General features: G+C 36.0%; 1 protein-coding gene across 4 annotated transcripts in view; it reads left to right on the forward strand.

Moving 5' to 3' along the window:
- LOC107042229 (nuclear factor of activated T-cells 5) overlaps positions 1-20,352 on the forward strand; it is a 43,289-nt gene that overhangs the window by 16,961 nt on the left and 5,976 nt on the right. The window contains exons 1-4 of one of the 4 annotated variants that reach the window (XM_015263166.1): positions 7,255-7,877; positions 17,017-17,345; positions 18,191-18,485; positions 19,367-19,885. In XM_015263166.1, coding sequence (XP_015118652.1) covers positions 7,745-7,877; positions 17,017-17,345; positions 18,191-18,485; positions 19,367-19,885 — 1,276 coding nt within the window. In that variant the 5' untranslated portion in view covers positions 7,255-7,744. Of the gene's footprint in view, positions 1-7,254; positions 7,878-17,016; positions 17,346-18,190; positions 18,486-19,366; positions 19,886-20,352 lie in introns of those variants that run through there. The other 3 variants (XM_015263167.1, XM_015263169.1, XM_015263168.1) reach the window with 3 other exon arrangements.

Here is a 20,352-nt window from a genome sequence, read left to right on the forward strand (position 1 = left end):
ACGCAGTTGTATTTTTATACACATGTGTGTTTCACGCAGCTGTATTTTTATACACATGTGTGTTTCACGCAGCTGTATTTTTATACACCTGTGTGTTTCACACAACTGCGTGAAACACACAGGTGTATAAAAATGCAACTGCGTGAACCACACAGGTGTATAAATATACAACTGCGAGAAACACACAGTAGTATAAAACTTCAACTGCGTGAAACACACAGTAGTATGAAACTTCAACTGCGTGAAATACACAGCAGTATGAAAATTCGGCTGCGTGAAACACACAAACTTCACGCATGCGTGGAGTGTATGGAGTGTACGGGAGTGATTCACGCAATGGTGCGAATAGTCACGGCCATTTTTAAAATGGTGAGGTGAGAACCAAAAACCAATTAAAATAATCAATTAATTATTATATGAAAATTAATTAAATGCAACATCAGAAATAGTATTTGAATAGTTTAATGCAGAAGAATTTTATTTAATTTGTATAATTCAGTGGACTTATCACATGGAAAATATTTATTTTACATTTAAAATTCATTTCCTTTCATATTTATTGAAAAAACGAAATAAAAAAAACGTTTCTATTTTATTTGACATCAAGAAGAGTAAAAAAATCTTTAATCGTTTTTTTTTATAAATGTTCAATGATGTTAATTACCTCATAATAATAAAATACGGGGAACATTCACACATTCAAATGGGATAAATGTCTCAATAGAAATGCCATCGCATCATTCCCCATGAATAAGTAACAATTCCGTCGCTCACTCGTAATTCATCTCCCGGTAAAAGCGATAGGACGGTCACGGGGAAATCCATGCGCTTGATTTCCTGCAATTATGATACTTCTCCGCTGCATTTTGTGGTCAGGTGTGGCTATCGATCGAAGGGCAAGGTCGACCAGCGAATGGAGCGAGCCCACTGCCTTGATTGTCTCGGTATTCTTATTTTGCTCGACTCCTGAAAGTCGAGAAAATTGAAACAACTAAAAAAAGGACACGGGAAAAAGGAGAACGAGTCCTCCGACGTCATTCGAACTTGTGTAGTCCCAAACATGGAAACAAAATTTCCATGACAAATCCAACATTCACAAATCATTGGGGGGGTCGGGCTGAATTTGGGGACAAAAATAATGCGATTTAAGGTAGTATTAACATAACTTGACTGTTGAAGATTAAAATCGGAAATAAAATTTGAATGGAAGTTAATACAAGTAATTATTTTTTTGAGCTTTTCAAATCATTTTTTTCTCGTTACACTCAACTTCAATTTTGAATATTAAATCCTGAAATAAATTCTGAGTGGATATTTTCTATTAATATTTTATACTCTTCCCAATTTATTTAATTATTCAAGCGAATATCCCCTGATTCCCCCGCTAATTCTCATTCAAAGCCCCCTAAAATAAGCAAATTACGTCGAAGATATCGGTCTCTGTGAATGAACGAGCGTATTCATCCCCTCGAATAAACATTGCGAATGTTCCCAAACAAAAGTATAATCTTCTTTCATTGATATTCACCAATGGGTCCTCAAATTGGCCTCACGGTCGTTGCAGAAATCCACCAGCGGTTTCGGATTGACGTCAGTATTGACCGTACGATTTACGCTCCGTGTTACCTGTTCGCTAATTGATCTCACTCACAAACACACTCCGATTATCTAATGATGCTCGTGCAAATCTCGTACGTTCATAGTTATATCTTCGCAGGTAGAAAAAAAAACTAGCCTGTTGAATTGTATTTTCAAAACCAGAAAAACAACACTGCAGACGATCGTGAAAACGCAGGGATCGGCCTTGATCAATCGCTTTGCACTCGGCTGACCCAATTTTATTTTGTGAAAAAAAAATGCTCGAACAGTTGTGCGATTTTTTGATGATCGAATGTGGAACTGAATAATTTGTGCAAATGGGGACAGGGAGTGAGAATGTTGGCGAGGGGAAATGAGTCATTATTAGGAATCATTCGTTCTCCAAGTGCTGTTGGTAATTTGTGCTTGCAATCAAATGATTAATTATGGAATTCAAGTTTATTTTGCGGGTAAATCAATCTAATTGAGCGGAAAATAAAACTGAACACAAAACAAAAAATTTTGGTTTGGGTTCAGTCATCTAGAAAAATATTAAAAATAATTAGACCAATCAGAATCAAATGAATATAATGCGAAAATAATGAACAAATTTTAATAATTGTTCAGAGAGTATTATTTATCTCCTCTGCGTAAAAATAAACTCTCGACTAAAATTTCAAAATTCATTTTAATCAATAAAAATAAAAAATGAGAAATGTGTGAAATAAAGATATTAAAACGGTACTTTCTCCCATTAATTAAAGAACAGTCTGACAACTTCATAGTATTTCACAGTATCCCCCAAGGTCGAGTTCAATGCACGTTTGGGTGATAATTCAGACAATAAATTTTCACATCACTCATTTACTTCATTTTCTCTGAACTTTAAACTCCGATTTACCATTTCGTAACACCAAAAAATCATGGTATCAATGGTGAATCACTTGGATACACGAGGCTGAGTTGAACTGAACAGAACAAGTGTTAATTATCACTGAAGTATTTAAGGGGAGCGATGAATGAAAAAAAAATGGTGAATTATCGGATGATGGAAAAGCTGGAGACGCATAAATCGGTACAAAGGATAGTAGTTTGTGGTGTACTTATTAGTAATTTTGACGGCATATCCCGCACGAAGTCGGCGCGATTAGAATATCGCCGAGGTCGAGAGGTCAGCGATCGCTACAAACTCGCATCGTATTTATACCGGGGATGGAGTCACACGCTCAACCACAACTCTCGGAATATTAGAAATTTACTGAGATTTCGTTGACAGATGGAATTGAGAAGTTGCAGGATTTTTCTTCAATTCTTTATTTTGAGATAGCGACTGCAATGCAACCAATTCATTGCGGTGATTAATTTCGAACAGAATAAAAATTTTATCTATTACTAGGGGGCTCCGCCCTCTGCTCGTTGCGCTAGCCAATACCGGGGGTGTAGCCCCGCCCTCTCGCTCGCTTCGCTCGCCCGTATTATATAGAAAAAAATTGAGGGAGAATCGAATGATTTGCTTCCTCTGAAAAATTGGGATTTATTGTTTACAAAAGGCTTCAACCAATGTCTTTATTTTAGTTATCAATATCGGTAATTTCCTTTTATAAAAAATTAAGAAATTTGAATATTAGTCCTATTTTCACGTCACAATATAAATAGTTCACAAGATTCACAAATAGTTCACTCTTCACAAGATTCTTGCCATGAATAAAATTAAATAGAAAATTTCCTATCATAGGGGAGAACTACAGATTGAACCATTCAGATTAACATAAATTTAATCTCTTGAGGTAATAACAACTTCTCGCAAATAGCGCATTATTTTTTAAATTACACACTGCCAGATAATGATTGCAATTGAAAATTCGTCGTTTCCCCGCAATTTTTTTTCATCTCGTAGGGAATTACACTTTGCTTTGAATAAAATATCACCCGGATTGAAACATTCGGTCTTGCTCAGATAACAAATACGAGGAGTTGACTTGAGTGTGCATGTAATTCATGTCTCATTATCTGTGAATTAATTAATGACTGTGATGAGGGAGGGGCGAGGGTGGAGCAGTGTTTAACCTTTTGTGGTGTAAATATAGTTGTGATAGTTGTGATTGCTTATGTAGGGGGAATAAAGATGCTCCATTGTCTTACGGTGTTTGTGAACACTTATTGACACGAGTCAATCTATCATCAATCGTCGCACGAATCTGAAAAATCAATTTATTTTTACATTTTTAATTCTACTTTTTTCACTCGTCAAGTTCATTCTCTGATATATTTCAAAAATCGTTTCACAAATGGATTTTGCGTCATTTTCCTCATTATTCCGAGAAGCCCAATCTAATCTCTCAAGAGTTTTTAATTGGAATTTCGCATGACGTTTTTTTTATTTTTGTCAATCAAAATAGAATGAAAAATATTCGATACGTATTTCTTCATTCCGAAAATAACGAATTCGAAGTAAATTTGTCTGATCGTGACGTCACAGTCTAGAGTTTTAACAAGCGAGAGCTTGCATGAAGCTCAGTCTTCCTCATTTCCCCCATGTCGTGTCTATTTGAGTATTTCAAATCGTTAATTGGACGGTTATATTTGTAAACATGACGATGACCCTGATGTGCGACATCGGGAAATCGAGCGAGAGAAGTTGTTGTGATTGCACTAAAAATAATTTCGAGTTACAATTGGTGGCGCCTTGAATGCGCCCCGCCATCTGACAACAAAAGCCCATTTTATATTTATTAGACTTCCGACAGTGAGAACTCTTCATTTTCTGTTCCAATATCGTGATGCCAATAAAATCCTTTCCCTTAAAAAATAAAATAAAAATGTTTAGTAATCAATTATTAATTTTTCAAATGTAAATTTTTCAAAAGTTCATGACGTCATAAGGTCTGTTGAAGGGTGAACCAATGGCAAGCGGTATTCAGACCACCCTAACCTAGTCTGTGCGCGCACACGGCCAATGGGGACTCCGGCTCCGCCCACTCGACCAATCGAGGCGAAGACTCCGACTTTGTGACGTCATGCACGAATAATCACTCTAATTATTTATCGTCAATTATCTAGACCCTATTTCAGAATATTTTTTGCTGTTCATTTGTTCATTTCTTCAGAGGTAATTGATAGGAGAATTAGAAAGATTAAGGTTCACGCAATTTTCATCCGATAAAAATTTTTATTTCGTTCTTTCAATTCGGTCTGGCGTCAGAGGAATTTAGCAGTGATTTAAATGTTTCGAAAATGCCTAGAGACTGGAGGTGAAGCGTCTAGAGTTGCGTAACGTTGTTCGCTAGAGTCAAAAACGAGACGAGGACACTCAACGCCGAGACATCTCGTACCAGCCGAAAGGCACAAAAACTCGAGTGTACAATAGTTGAAATAAATGTGAGGTGGATTAACCGTTTAATGCTTTCTGTACGTTGGTAATAAGCGAAACGGTTTTACCCTGTTATCGAAACGCATTCCGTTATCTCCCCCACCACGTCTCCAGTCTCCCCCTCCCCTCGGGTTTTTTTTATCTCCTCTCCTCGAAGGTCGCAGATACAAGGAATCTCGAGATTGTCATTCCCCGTGATTTTTATTCAGATTCAAAATTGTTTCGCTCGATGAATTTTTAACACCGATTTTTCGGAGATTTTTTTTGACAAGCAGCTTTTTTCGTTTATTTGTCAGCGCGAGGGATTGAATTACGGTCATTGTATCATTATCTGGAATCAGTCGATCGGATAATAAAGAGATTAAGGCATCTTCTGTGGCAGTTGATATCTGCAGTGGATAAATATGGAATAATGGGAATGAGGCCTGGACACATTTTTTTATTCTCTAATAGGAAATTAATTTAGTTCGTCATTCCCCGTGATTTCATGAAATTATGTTTCATGATTTTTGGAGAATGTCATTCAATTCCCGAGAATATAACATTTTTTTCTAAAACTACAATTCTCCAATTAAAAATTAATGTAAAGTCTGCAAAATTTCATGACTTCTTTTATTTCTTTATTGTCGAATTATTTCGTTAATCAGTAATTTTATGATAAAATGTTAAAAGTTTTTTTTTCGTAGAAAATAAAATTTTCGGAAGAAATGGTTATTAACATTTTCTCTTAAAATCACTCATTCGTAAGATAATTAACGATTTTTTAGCAATTCTTTTGAACTTGTGAATGTATTTGGCGACAAATTCATACTTTTATATTTATTTCTGCTTTTCTCTCTTCTTTTTTTTTATTTAACCACTCACTCAAACCTGAAGGCTTACACATTTTTTCTCTTTAGTTCCTTCGTGCCTATATGTATTCTTTTGGTAGGCTTCGACGGGCACTGGCCTGAAGTCTTGAATAAATGAATTGAATTGAATTAATGTAGAATAGAAAGACTCCTTCAACTTCTTCATTGTTGGATTCTCAAGTTAATGGTAATTCTAGAAGTAATTGTCAAGAGAAATTCTTTATGGAGAATGTGAAATCCCTAAAAATGCCTCATGGCGTTCCCTAAGACCCTCATTACCGATACCTAATCATTTGGGAATGGGCGCATGAAAAGGGACCACTTTGTCGATTCTAGATTTCCAGATATTCACGTTTTAGTCCCAGCAACTCCCATTTACACTAATGTTAAATTCTTTTATCCATCTGCTCCTGGGACGTCATTTTTGACCCTATGAGGATCATTTTCTGCTCATAATGTGCGGAATATTGTCAGTATTATCAGAATATACATAACTCCAACTCCATATCGACAAAGTGGTCCCTTTTATGAAAATTAGATGAATTCCAATCGCTCCAATTATAATTAATACACCTCCTCCTCCCCTGGGCCGTTATCCGGTGAATATCAGCAATCCTCTGTTAAAAAATAGGTGAAACATTTTTGGTCAGCAATCTATTTCGCCGAGCATATGCTAGACCGCAAATGCAAATAAAATGCATAAAATTATGATAATGTTATTAATAATAATGAAATGTATGTACTATATACAATGCATTATTATTTTATACATTTTATATATAAATAGATATTTTTTATTCATAAGCAACGCGAATTTTTCGCCGTAAAAATTTTTGAAGATCATTTCTCAAAATTTTTATTAAATCTGAACATGATAAAAGCGGAGATTAACCGCTTTTTAATGAATAAATGAATACGTAATGACCAAAAATAATGTGCAGAAGTGAGTAGCCAATCATGCGCGCGCCCCCTTGCCCAGCATTAACTTATTTTGCCAATCGCCAACTAAACGTTTCGAGAACTAAATATTCTCCTCATCAGGGCTTTATTTTATTACACAACTCTAAAATAGCAACAAACAAAATTGCAAATTATCAATATTTATCCAGATATCCCTTTTATAAATTCCTAAATGCCACAAAATTCCTCATTCCTACACTTGAAATTTTTTCTACAATACCATCCTCATCGATACATCAGGGCAACAACAAAGTAGAAGGGATGATGCGTATCACGATGACGAGGGACTCCACCGAAGAGGTGGAGCCAGGGTGATTGCATGCCAGTGGCAGTGAGTCAGAGAGAGATAACCGATGGCATTTGATGGGAGAAACAGTGGATGGTAAAATTTGTCGAGCGGTGGGGCTTATTTACTCGCTATTCACTGTGCCAGCAAACGATGCGGATCGACGACGTCCAACAGTTTGCGTCGTAACACTCAAACGTCCTCGTCGCTTCTACCGCGCGCCTCCAGGCTTTTTTTTTTCTCACACTCGAGGAGAAAAAAAATCGTCAGTCAGTACTTTCGGAGGAAAAATTTGAATCTAGTGGATACCAGTTTTGAGTTGACACTTGAGTTCACTCAATTATTGTTATTATGGACTCCAATGGTTATTTCGCATGAGTTTATTTTTTTGTGGATTTGATAGTGAGATGATTTCAAAAGTGTAATGGCGGGAATGTGTGGAGGGATTAATCGCCGTTTCGTCATTTGTGTGCAGAGGAATACATTGAAACGTCGCCGGACCCGGTTTCGCATTTAAAATTTTTTCAATTATCGCTGTTCACTGAATTTAATCGCGAGTTCATCGCGGACTTTAGGTGATTTTCTGGGGGAAATAACACCGCCAGGACTTTTAGCCGGGCAATTTTTTGTGATTTATCTGTGGATTTATTGTACTTTTATTGTTTACTGCTTCGGTTGAGTGAGTGGGATCAGAGTTTAATGGCACCTGACTTTGATAAGAAGAGAGAGGCAAGGAGGCTTGGACACTTGGGACACATCGGTGCCGATGTCGACAAAGGGATGCTCTTAATGAGATGCCCGATTAATCCATTGACGGATTACTATCGTCATGGTAAATTGTCAATGACTATTTGATTCAGTATGTTGGGACAGATGTGGGGGTTCCCAGGGGTGGGAGGGCTGTGTTTTCATTGAGGTTTTGATGGCGAGGAGAATATTCGGAGGAATTTCGGGGAGGTTCAGGATTTTTTTTATTTCGTCGTTAAATTTTTGGGGAATTTAGCGGGATGAATTCAATCGGGGATTTACAGAAATGAATTTTTTTCAAGGAGACAGACGGCAGCTTCAAAAAATGTCTGAACGAAAATTTCCTTAACCCCTTACATCCCCGGATATTCACTAAAAAATCCCCTCGAAGTTTCAACTTATCTCTTGTCTCCAAAATTTTTATTCTGATATTTTATACAGCAGAAGGAAATCTACTAGAAATATTTCAATAAAAATTTCGATATTTCTCTCACATTTAGAAATATAAATCATTTAAAATAAGTAAAAAGAATTTGAAATCGAGATGTCTGAACGAAAATTTCCTTATCCCCTTACAACCCCGGATATTCACTAAAAAATCCCCTCGAAGTTTCAACTCATCTCGTGTCTCCAAAATTTTTATTCTGATATTTTATACAGCAGAAGGACATCTACTAGAAATATTTCAATAAAAATTTCGATATCTCTCTCACATTTAGAAATATAGATCATTTAAAATAATTTAAAAAATGTTGAAATCAAAATGTCTGAACGAAAATTTTCTTATCCCCTTACAACCCCGGATATTCACTAAAAATCCCCTCGAAGTTTCAACTCATCTCTTGTCTCCAAAATTTTTATTCTGATATTTTATACAACAGAAGGAAATCTACTAGAAATATTTCAATAAAAATTTCGATATCTCTCTCACATTTAGAAATATAGATCATTTAAAATAATTTTAAAAATGTTGAAATCGAAATGTCTGAACGAAAATTTTCTTATCCCCTTACATCCCCGGGTCTTCATTAAAAAATCCTCCACGAAGTTTTAACTTATCTCCTGTCCAACCATTCCACTACTGAACTGGGTTGCCTGGGTCGAGGAACAGGTTGGAGGGTTACAGCACTCCATACGGACAAGTGTGATTGGAAAGCCCGCGGAAATTTCCGATTGCAATCACTCGAAAGTTTGTTATGCCCTAAAATGCCGGGAGATGTGAAAGGAAGGAGTTTCGAGGGTGGAAAACACTCGTTCGGGCGTCGCGAATACAACTGGGGCTAAACGGATCGTCTGTCAGCTAGTGGTACATTCATTATTGACCCCTCCCCCTCATTCTCAATATTTTTCGTCAAATAGAAAAGACTGGATGAGCTTAAATTATGAATTTAATAATTTTTTGCGGTACGTTATCGGATTTTTTTTTAGAAAATCACGAAATTCATTTAATTAAAAATTTCCCTTTGCCTTAAACTCTTCTATAATCCCGGATTTATTATAATTATTTCATGAAACCGTTGGAATTCAATCTTTTTATTTGCACTTGACTGTCATGTCTGCAGTATTTTTTCTTTCATAAAGAAGACACTGATAAGAGCAAGAGAATAAAAACAGAAAAATAACGAGGAATCGCGGATGTAATTGCATTTGTGTAACTCAGGTGCATTCACGATCCTACATTCCTCATTAGTTGACACATAGTTCACCCCCTCCTCTGCGCTGCAATTATTTTTGTCAAATAGAAAAGAATTGATGAGTTTAATCACCAATAACTCGAGATCCGCAGAGTGAAATTCGATAAATTTGAGCTCATTCTCAAGAGTTAAATCCATTTAATTATTCTTTAAAAAAAATACCATATTCATCCCATTCGTATAATTCAGTCGAAAAATATTCAACATAAGAACATTTATTTTACCCTAATATTAAATTCGTAAACAATTACGAATTGGGTTATCTCACTCGATAAACAATTGCATAATTCTTTAAAAATCATAAAATTGTTGGAATGTCATCTTTTTATTCGTACTTGATAGTCATGTCTGCAGTATTTTTTCTTTCATAAAGAAGACACTGATAAAAACAAAATAATAAACACAGAAAAATAACGAGGAATTGCGGATCAACCGAGCAATTGCATTTGTGTAACTCAGGTCAGTTCATGGCTATTTTTTAACAAAAATTTTCCCAGTCGACACATAAGTCACCTCTCGCGCCCTCCCAATTATTTTCGTAAAAAAAAATTTATTATTCTTCACAAGAACTCCAGATCGCCCTAAACTCTTCAATAATTCCGAATTGAATTATTTCATTCGATAAATTGTTGCGAAATTTCTTACAAAATCATGAAACCGTTGGAATTCCATCTTTTTATTCGCACCTGACAGTCATGTCCGTAGTATTTTTTCATTTATAAAGAAGACACTGATAAGAACGAGAGAAAAAAAACAGAAAAATAACGAGGAATTGCGGATCTAATTGCATTTGTGTAACACAGGTGAATTCACGGTTGTTTTTTTACAAACATTTTCTTAGTATCCTTCGCTCCTGAGAGCGACTCATTAGTTGACACACAATTCAACTCATCTTTTTGTCTCCACGGATGGAATCCCTGTGTTATTATTTTTTTTATTTCGTGTCAAACGAAAACTAAAACTCTTGTTATTAAACAGGAGTTACGTAAAGCGCGAATGCATCGGGATAGCGATAAAAATGCAGGGGAAAGGAGCGAAATTTCACCTGCGACAGATATCGATGGAAAATTGATCTACCGTATGAATTTTAAATTCCGGGCTTGGTTGAATTACGCACATGAGGGAGAGGGAAGATGCGGAGCTTTCTCTCAGCGGCATCCAGCCCTCTCCTCCTCATGTGAGAAGTCATCGATTTGGGTTCATATGCAGTGCTGTAATTCCGATCACGCAAATGCAGTAATTTTATTCACTTCGGGGTTCATACACTTGATTAGTTCATTCATCGCTTTATTTCTCCTGAATGGGTTAGGGAGAATTGATCAATTAGTTTAATGTCTTCCACTTCCTCCCGTGGCTCCGAAAACGTACAGGGTTTGTCTCTGAGCAGCGACGGTGGATGGGAGGTCAATGAAGAGAATAATTATTCGGTAATGGATTTAGAAATTTTTTTGTTAATTAAATGTGTTCGATTCCCAAACGCTTCAATGTTGTGTTCTTGTAAGACTTTTTGATAAATTTATCATTATCTTTGCTGATTTTTTATTCGTTTTGGGAATGATTTTGACTTTTTTTTAAAGAAATTGCAAACCCTGTTATTTCAGCGTTGAAATTATTCTTAAATTTTAATGAAATAAACAACTCAATTTTATTTCTCTTTGAATTATCCTGTAATGAATAATTTTAGGTGAAAATATCGTCCGGCATTTCCTTATAAAATCAATTGAATAATTCATTAATCAATTGGGTAAATATTACTTATTATTTTTTTATTGCTCAAGCTTTTTTTAAACAATTGAGATCAGGAGATGAATGGAAAACACCTCTTGAGAAAAAAAAATCCAATTAAAAATAACCCAACACGAGAGATAATGCAATCCCTTCGTGATTTTTGAAAAATTTAAACTGGATTCCCAGGGCCGACAGGTGGTTGTGCTTTGAACGCCTAAATAAAACTGATCATTGACCACCCCAGGGTCCCTGAGCCTTCGCAATTCTCGAATAATAAATTCAAGGCCGATGCTCTGGGCGAATCACCATTTTTTTTTCGTTCCACAATTAAACGCGAACGGTTAAATAAATTAGAATATATGCTCGTGTGCAGCATAAATCGATGATAAAAATGTGTGCTGTGATATTACCAATCGAGATGCATGATCACTGGGTGCAAACAACAAGGGAGATAAACATTTACGGATGAAAAAAGAGGGAGAGGGATCAATAAAAAGAGGAGAGTGCACTCCAGAAATCGTTGATAATTCTCGAGTGATAATTGTTGTTGGGTCGGTGGCGAGATTCATGTGTGGTGTTGTGAGAGGTCTGGCGACAGCTCAAGATATAAATTTTATTCGATATTTCGAGTCAGCTGAGTTAATAATTTCTACTCAGCAGTTGAACAAGACAAGTAAAATCCTAAGAAAATCTTTAATTGATGATTTTTTTTTAAATTTCACTCTTAAAATTCAGAGCACCTGATCAACAGCGGAAGAATTTTTGACGTTTGTCTGACGGCTCACGACGAGATTAAAAAATGAAAAAAATGAAAATGAACCAAAAACAAGAGGCTCAAACGATTTTCAGACACTGACTCACGAGTGTGATGTCCTCAGTGCGATTGCCGATAGAGACAGAATAAAAAAAGGAGAAAAAAGTCGTTCGTGCGTAAGTGGAACTCGGGACAATCGTCAGTCGATACCACAGACTGACGGAGGAATTTGTCTCTCGTCCGCCTTAATTGATTGGAATGGCTCTCTCGCCCCGAGCAACCACTCAAATGCGACGTTAGAATGAAAATGTAATAAAAATTTAAAACATCAATCAAAGACCTTCAAGTGCTGATAATGATTTTCGTTAATTGCCGTTGATGCTAATGACTTGCACGAGTTTTCGAGAGTTTTGAGAATTAGAATTATTCGTTTAGGGATCATTAACTCTTCGAATTTATCAATTTTAAACTCGGTAATGACGTCAGAAGGTCTGATAGGCGCTCCACCAATTGCTGAATTCATTCGGATGAACCTAACCTAATCTGTGCGTGCGCACAAAAGTGGGAGGAGTCGGACTCCCGACCAATGAGGGAGTCCGGCTCCTCCCATTTTTAAAATTCGACCAATGAAGAACTATGACTCCGGTTTTGTGACGTCATGACCGAAAAAAAGGGCTCAAATCCATTTTAAAAAAGCAGAAAAATTAAATTAAGGATATCCAGGTACTTAGGCTATTTCTTCTTCATTGAAATGATTTTCTATTTGAAAACATTTTAAAAATCTGAAAAAAATTGGAAAGTTTACGTGTAGAGCAAGATTGATGAAATAATTTTGAAAGTGGAATTTTCTTAAATTACGGGCATTTTCTATAAATAATTTATAAACAACGAATGTCAAAAAAATAGTACTTCCGTGAAAAATGTAATTTGAATATTCATGTTTTTTTGTTCAAATTTTTTTTCACGCAATTTAATTAACAAATTTAATGATTGAATGTGGTTGAGTCTGGTGTGGCCAAAATTCCAAAATTTCCGAAATGACAAATTCTCAAGCTTGATTTGCTGCCAAACCATGCGCTCATTTATTCTCTGAACTCTCATCTGTATAAATAAATTTCACCAGTGTGAATAACATTAACTAAAGGTTATTCCGATGAGTTCCCTATCACTCGGTACCTCGCGTTGATGTCCGATTGTATCGATCCATTCTCGCTGGACGCGTGAAGAAAAAAAAGAGAACTGGCTCTTTACGGTATCCCCATTCGTCTCAGAATCTTCTCGAACTGCAGACAAAACACGAAAATATAACTGGATCGTATGAGACGAGCAGCGATGCAGCTCGTGATTAGAAACTTATCAATGTTTCCTGATTTGGAAATACAAAAACTCTCGTTTTATTTAATTTCGTCAAAGAAATTAATGTGTAATTAACTGCCGGCGCTACCATTCACGCTTATCTGCAATTTAAGTAGGCTATCAGTGATGTTATTAAAAAGTCAACGGTGAGGAAAGTGAGATACAGATGGGCTTCAAGAGTCATATTGGACTGTCTCAATATTTTTATGTGAAAGTTTGAGCTGGCAAACCCAATTTTTTATGTCTTGTTAATTATTCTATTGGATTATCGCAATAATGCGTGATAACATCATTTTTTTTCAAGTCTAAAATGGGGCAAAATGGACACTATATTACTTATTATTTAATGGACACTAATATATTAATCGAGCTCAGACTGACTTCAATTGATAAATTTCCTGAAAAAAAATAAAAAGTGACCATTTTACTCTACTCTCCCTAATAATAATAATAAAATTATTATTAATTAATAATAATGATTATTGATAATTACGAATAATAATAATTATTAATATTATTAATAATAATTAATAATAACAATTTAGTATTATTATTTCTGTTATATCAGAAAGATATAAAATTAATGTGCAGAAACACTTCAATTACCCTCAATTTCTGGTTAACAATCACTAATTGCCCTCATCTTCAACCGAAAATTCTGCCGAAAATATAAATTCCCCTCTCCGAACACGTGTCAAAGAGGAACCCCGTGGAGCAACCCGATCTAAACCCGCTGTATACTTATCCTTGAGACATCGGGAGTGTCACAGTTAGCGAACAGGGGCTATTTGCCCGGTGGTAATAGTAACGATGTTTATCGATCCTGTTATCGAGGTGGCACTCGAAGTGCCTGGCTACATAACACGTGGCAAAGAGACGGAAATGAAAGTTGTGGAGAGAAGACAACAATTGGGCGATTGTCCGATTGTAATTAATATTCTTCACTAATTTCGATAGTATTTCACTCATTTATTCCCTCTATATGCCACCCCATTCGAGTCTTCTATTTATATTGACTCAATCATCCAAATAATGTCATAGATAGTTTTCAGAAAATTAACATTTTAATTCACATTCTTCTCACAAAAACATGGAACAAGGCAATATTTCCTGAAGAAATGAATGGAAATATTATTTCTCTGTACTCCTTTCCCCGATTTCCCGTCTGGGAATTGGCACTGCATTCGTCCAAAACTCAAAAACTTGAAAATCCCTAGGGAAAAATATTCTCCAGGCAGTTGCGCTGGGGTTTTTTCACTCGCGCGCTTGGCCAGCCCTCGCCTTCGGCTAGAATACCAACTCTACACGACTAAAACGCCCTACAACAGCCCGGAAATATATTCAACAACTGAAGAAATTCCCTCATGATTAAATAATCAACAACAAAAATCATTCCGCATAGTCACATTCGCCAAACATTAAAACATAAATAGTTACGAATGCCTAAATTTCGTCATTTCCATAGCACTTCACTCATTCATTCCCTCTCCATGCTACTCCCACTCGAATCTTCTATTTATTTTCCTCCATATTATTGACTCAATCACCCAAAAAATGTTATATATAGTTTTCAGAAAATTCCCCATTCATGTGTTTATTCACTTGGTGCAGAATGAGAGAGTTCATCGACATCACTTCCAGTGATTTTCCTCGACGTTTTCATACTCTCATTGCGTTCGAATGTGCAAACAGGGGAGGATTGAGATATGGGTGTCATCCCAAGCCCTCCCCCTCCCCCTCCCTCTTCACAATTATCCTTGACTAGTAGTAGTAGTGTTTCTATAGATAGACTATCGTATGCCCACGCGCTCATTTGCCCTCTTAATTCTCCTCCTCTACTTTCCTCCGTTTTTTTTTTCCAATGTTTGCCACTCTCTCGCCTCTCACTATTTTTTGTTCCCCTTGTCCAGTCAATTTGCGTGCAACGATCGGAAAATATCGGGGGCTCAATGCAGACAACCCATATCTTCGGGACAATTTAATTCAAAATTTATGCGAATATATATTTTTCCATAATTATTAATTCACGAATTTCTTTTTAGTATTCTACCTCTTTATATTCTCATTTATTTTTATATCGAAAATTTACATATTCCGACTAACACAATGTTTACGATGAGTTGGCCCCGGCTCAGCACGTGCGTCACGCATTTTTATACACGTGAAAGGAGAATATAATACGGCTGGTCATGGTTTGAATGTTTGGGAGTTGGTCGGTTATTTTTTTGGTTGATGGATCTGAAGATTTTGCGGTCTTGATTTTTGGGGGGGAATTGGGAAGTGGTGATTTTATTTTTATCAGATATATTTTTTATTAAATAAATTTTATAAAGAAACCCAGCAAATTCGATAGAAAATTCTAGCGGATTTCGATTGAGAATTTATTGAAGATTCTAGTTGTTTTTTTTACTGCACGTTTTTTAGATAATTTTCAATAGAAACTATTTTGCAGAAAAAAATTTTTAAGACATTCTCTATAGGAATTTCTCGACATGAATTTTCTATGTTTTTTCCACTCTATTTTCCTCTCCTTTTATTAGAAAAATGGAATTCTATCGATTTTTTAAAATTAATTTTAAAGGATTAAAACGAGACAAAAAACACTTCATTAATTTTTTGAAAATCTGAGGGAGACAAAAAAAATTTCGAGAAATATTTCCCAAAAAATCAAATTGGAAGCGGCCGACCTATTCGTTTTCTCTCCTGGCTTGAGAAAATGAGGATAAAATACCTGGTGCCTCGAGACATTGAAACAAATGAGATAAAAAAACTGTAAATGTCGAAACGAGTTGGTATACCCAGTGCGAATGCAAATGAGAAGACTCAAAGAAAGATCGAAAAACGAGTGGAGCATTATTATTTCACGTGCAGTGTCCGAGCCATTTATTTTTACGTTACCAACCGAAAAAACTGAACTTTGCACCTCATTTTTGATCGCAGTACGATTTTTTTTTCCTTCGTTTCCTCGGGTGCTTTTCGTGATTCTAATGTTATCCTGCTACTGACGTAACTCACGGACAACTCGAAAGTATGTGAATTAAATGCTTATTTTTTTCGTCGTACAAAGGCATCGAGCTGATGACCTCATGAGGAGGACAGCCTTGAACCCTCCTGCGTCAATAAAGAAAAGTGGACCCTGATTGATATTCAAAATAAAGAGATTGGAATTGTCTGGAAATATTCAGCGGAATTTATTTATATATAATAATTAAATTGTGAAGGGGTTTTTGATGGACACGTCAGGACATTTTTGTACAGAATTTCAAGGGCTACAAAAAATCTTTTCCCTATATTTGAAATTAAATTATCTCTTCTTATTTTATCACTCAAGATTCAAATGGAATTTTTTTTTTTTCAACTTAAAGCCCAGAAAATAATGCTCAAAATGGCCTTAATTTTCTTCAATTTTCATCAGTCAATTCCAAATTATTCGCGATTAAAAATTCATCAGGAAATAGACTTATTCAGTACCAAAACTAAATTGATATCATAAAATCATCTATATCTTTGGATCTGAAGGAGATAGTGAAATTTTGATAATAACCTTTCTGGAAGCTCATGAAATTCTCTACAAAAAAGGTCTTAACAAAAATTGCGTTACCTCCCTCCGAGCCCGAGATAATTCGCAAGACCAAATCTACCAGTAAATAAATCATTTCAAACTAATTTATTTTCTTCTCTTGGCATTGCAGGTAATACAGGTGGTGGAAGTGCCGCAAATTCAGCTCAAAGAGCTTCTTTAGCAGCCGCTAATTCTCGTCAAACGACGCCAAGAAGATTCCCCCAGCCCAGACCGCCGCAGCAACCGCAGCCACCAATAATCCAACAGCAGTCGACAATTCCACAGACGAATCAACGACAGCACACATCACCAGCGCGTATACCACTGGCATCAATAGCTGGTGTTACGGTTAGGAACTCGGACGATCACGGGCCAAATTCAACACAGGAAGTTTGCGACAATTCTAATGACTCTGGTCTTGGATTCGAGGATAGGCAGCAGCACATCACAAATCCCTCGGTAAATTCGGCTGTTGCATCAATTTTATTGATAACATTTACCTTTCGTAAATTTTGATAAAATTGTTTTCTATCCTTGAACTTTTTTTTTCACTGTCGCACACTTTTTGTATTGAATTTATCCGCTATTTTTTGAAGTCTTGATTCGGTATTGGAGTGGATTTTGGGAGAATTTAATGGACCTTTTTTGTATATTTTCTTGGCACAATAAAAGGGTTCATGACATTTTCTCATGGAATTATTTAGCATAAAGAGAATTTCAAATTTAATAAACATTTCGAACGACTTGTTAATTGTTAATTTATATCGATGGGGAGATGAATTATTCATTAGATGGACAACCCCGCATTTTAAAAATATAATTTAATTAATTAAGATTCGCCACTTCCACGCAAGAAACAATTTCACCGAAAAAAATCATGAATTTTCAAAAAAGATTTCACTCTTTTTTTCTGTTTTCCTTTAAAAACAAACATAAATCGAATTTTATTAATTTTCTCCACTGAATATTTCCCATTGAACATTTCTATTGATAAAACAAAACGCGCATATAAGTTGCAGAATTTTTCAACAGTGGAAAATTAAGTAGAAAAGAAAAATTCAGTAGAAATTTCCAACAGAAATTTGAAAAAAAATTTAATGTCTGATCCCCCGAAAAAAAAATTGCTCTCGACGAACGATTGTAACAACGGCAAATGCCATCAGCACTAAAAAGGCAGTTGAACTCATCCCCAGCAACGAATAAAGAACAATATAACACTTGTCTCTCCTGCACTCGACTTGATTCATTAAATTGATCCCAACGTCGAAATCCCCCGGACTCAATACCATCAATTGTTGGTACAGGCCTGGAACAACGGTGCGGCTGGTGAGGAGGACACTAAGCGACGTAGAATGGATATTAAACTCGAGTCTGAGGATGCCAATTTTGCATTTCCCGAGAGGACTGGTGAAAATCATGGGAAAATCACCAGAAACAACAGTGCTAATGGCATTGGTGCACCGATAAGTGCTACGAGAACGAGTAATGGCGCTATGGGACGTGTTGGGGGAGTCATGAGGGCACGTTCAGCACTGGGAACCTACGGGAAGCGGCCGCCACCGGCCCATCAAGGTCCCGTCACCCTTAACTCTCAACTCTGTACGTGTCCGCGATTGAACTGAAATCGTTAATTCTTTGAACAGCATTTCAGATATAGACAGATAGACAAAATATTGAGGATGTCAAAATAACATTTCTGGGATTTTAAATAATTTTACTAATAATTCAATTGTTACATTGAATTTTTCCTGTTTATAAATCGATGGAATATAAAACTTCACATCATATTTTATAATTTGATGGTATAAAAATTTATGAGGTGCAGGTTGCAGACATTTTTCTCAAGTCAAAGTTTAATTTCTATTACTTTGTGATTTAATTCCTCATTCTTTCAGTAAAGTCGAATATTCAGAATTTCTCACGCAGAAAAATCCCAAAAATGTTATTTTGTGGATATCGAAATAACATTTCTGGGATTTTAATAATAATTTTACGAATTTTTCCTGTTGATAAAACGATGGAATATGAATTTTAGGTGAAAAGTATTGGATGATTTTTTTCATTTCTATCATCTGAAAAATAAAACTTACATTGAAATTACGTTGACTTGAATTTCATATCATCTTTTTTATAATTGGTTGTTGAAAAAATTTATGACTTGAAGCCCGCAGACATTTTTCTCAAGTCAAAGTTTTATTTCTATTTCATTGTGATCGATTCCTTACTCTTCCAGTAATTTGTTACCCTAAAAACCCCGAAAATGTAATTATGATATCCTCAACAATTACCTACCACAATCTACATAAAAAATTTCTTCCCTTAAAACAAAGAAAAGAAATTTTACTAGCAAAATTCCCGATGGATAATGAAAAAAAATATTCTCTCAATTTGAATGACACGTTTCAAGAATCAATTTACCCCTCAGTCAATTCCAAAGAGACTCCAAGAGACTCTTGCTAAATAAATTCTCTGATCTTCAGGTAGTGTATCTCGAGACGGAAAGGTGCAGCTCCAGATAATTTGCCAGCCGGAGCAGCAGCACAGAGCGCGGTACCAAACAGAAGGATCCCGGGGGGCTGTGAAGGACAGAACTGGGAATGGATTTCCCATAGTTCGTCTGGTTGGCTACGACAAGCCAGCCACTCTCCAGGTGTTCATTGGCACTGATCTGGGGCGTGTCGCACCCCACATGTTCTATCAGGCCTGCAGGGTCAGTGGAAAGAACTCCACCCCCTGCGTAGAACGCAAAATCGATGGAACTATTGTCATCGAGGTGGACATGGATCCTGCCAAGGACATGCTGGTGACCTGCGACTGCGTGGGAATTTTGAAGGAACGTAATGTCGATGTGGAGCACAGATTTCCTCAGGAAGCTGGAATGCTTCAGGGCAGGAGCAAGAAGAAGTCTACGAAGTGTCGAATGGTTTTTCGCACGACAATAACACATGCTGATGGCAGCAGTGAAACTCTTCAAGTCTGCTCACAGCCCATTGTTTGCAGTGAGTGACAAGCATTTATTTTAACTACTCGAGATCGGTAGAGCGAATTTCATAGATTTTTTTTTTTCATTTTAACGGTGTTCAAGTATTTTTTACAGTTTGATACAGACTATACTATAAATTCGACCATTTTCAATCACCAAATCAAATTGTTAAATTGTTAATTAAATTGCGTGAGACAAATTTAAAAAAAAATCATTCTATATATGAATAAATTTATGAATGAATTTGTTACAATTCTGAACAAATGATTTTCATGGTGGACAATTAATTGATGGTGGAAATTTTTAATTATTTCATCATTATTCCTCCAAAAATAAACTCTCTAATTTTTTTAAGACTTAAAATGTAAATCGTCTGGAAACTGGGGGTCAAATGGCGCTCAAATGCTCTAATTTTCAACTGCAAAAGTATAATTATAATGTCATTCGTTCACGAGACATTGAGGTTCCCAATTTCCTTTATTC

The sequence above is a fragment of the Diachasma alloeum genome, unplaced genomic scaffold (assembly GCF_001412515.2).
Source record: "Diachasma alloeum isolate Michigan unplaced genomic scaffold, Dall2.0 Dall_scaffold_00430, whole genome shotgun sequence".
NCBI lineage: Eukaryota > Metazoa > Arthropoda > Insecta > Hymenoptera > Braconidae > Diachasma > Diachasma alloeum.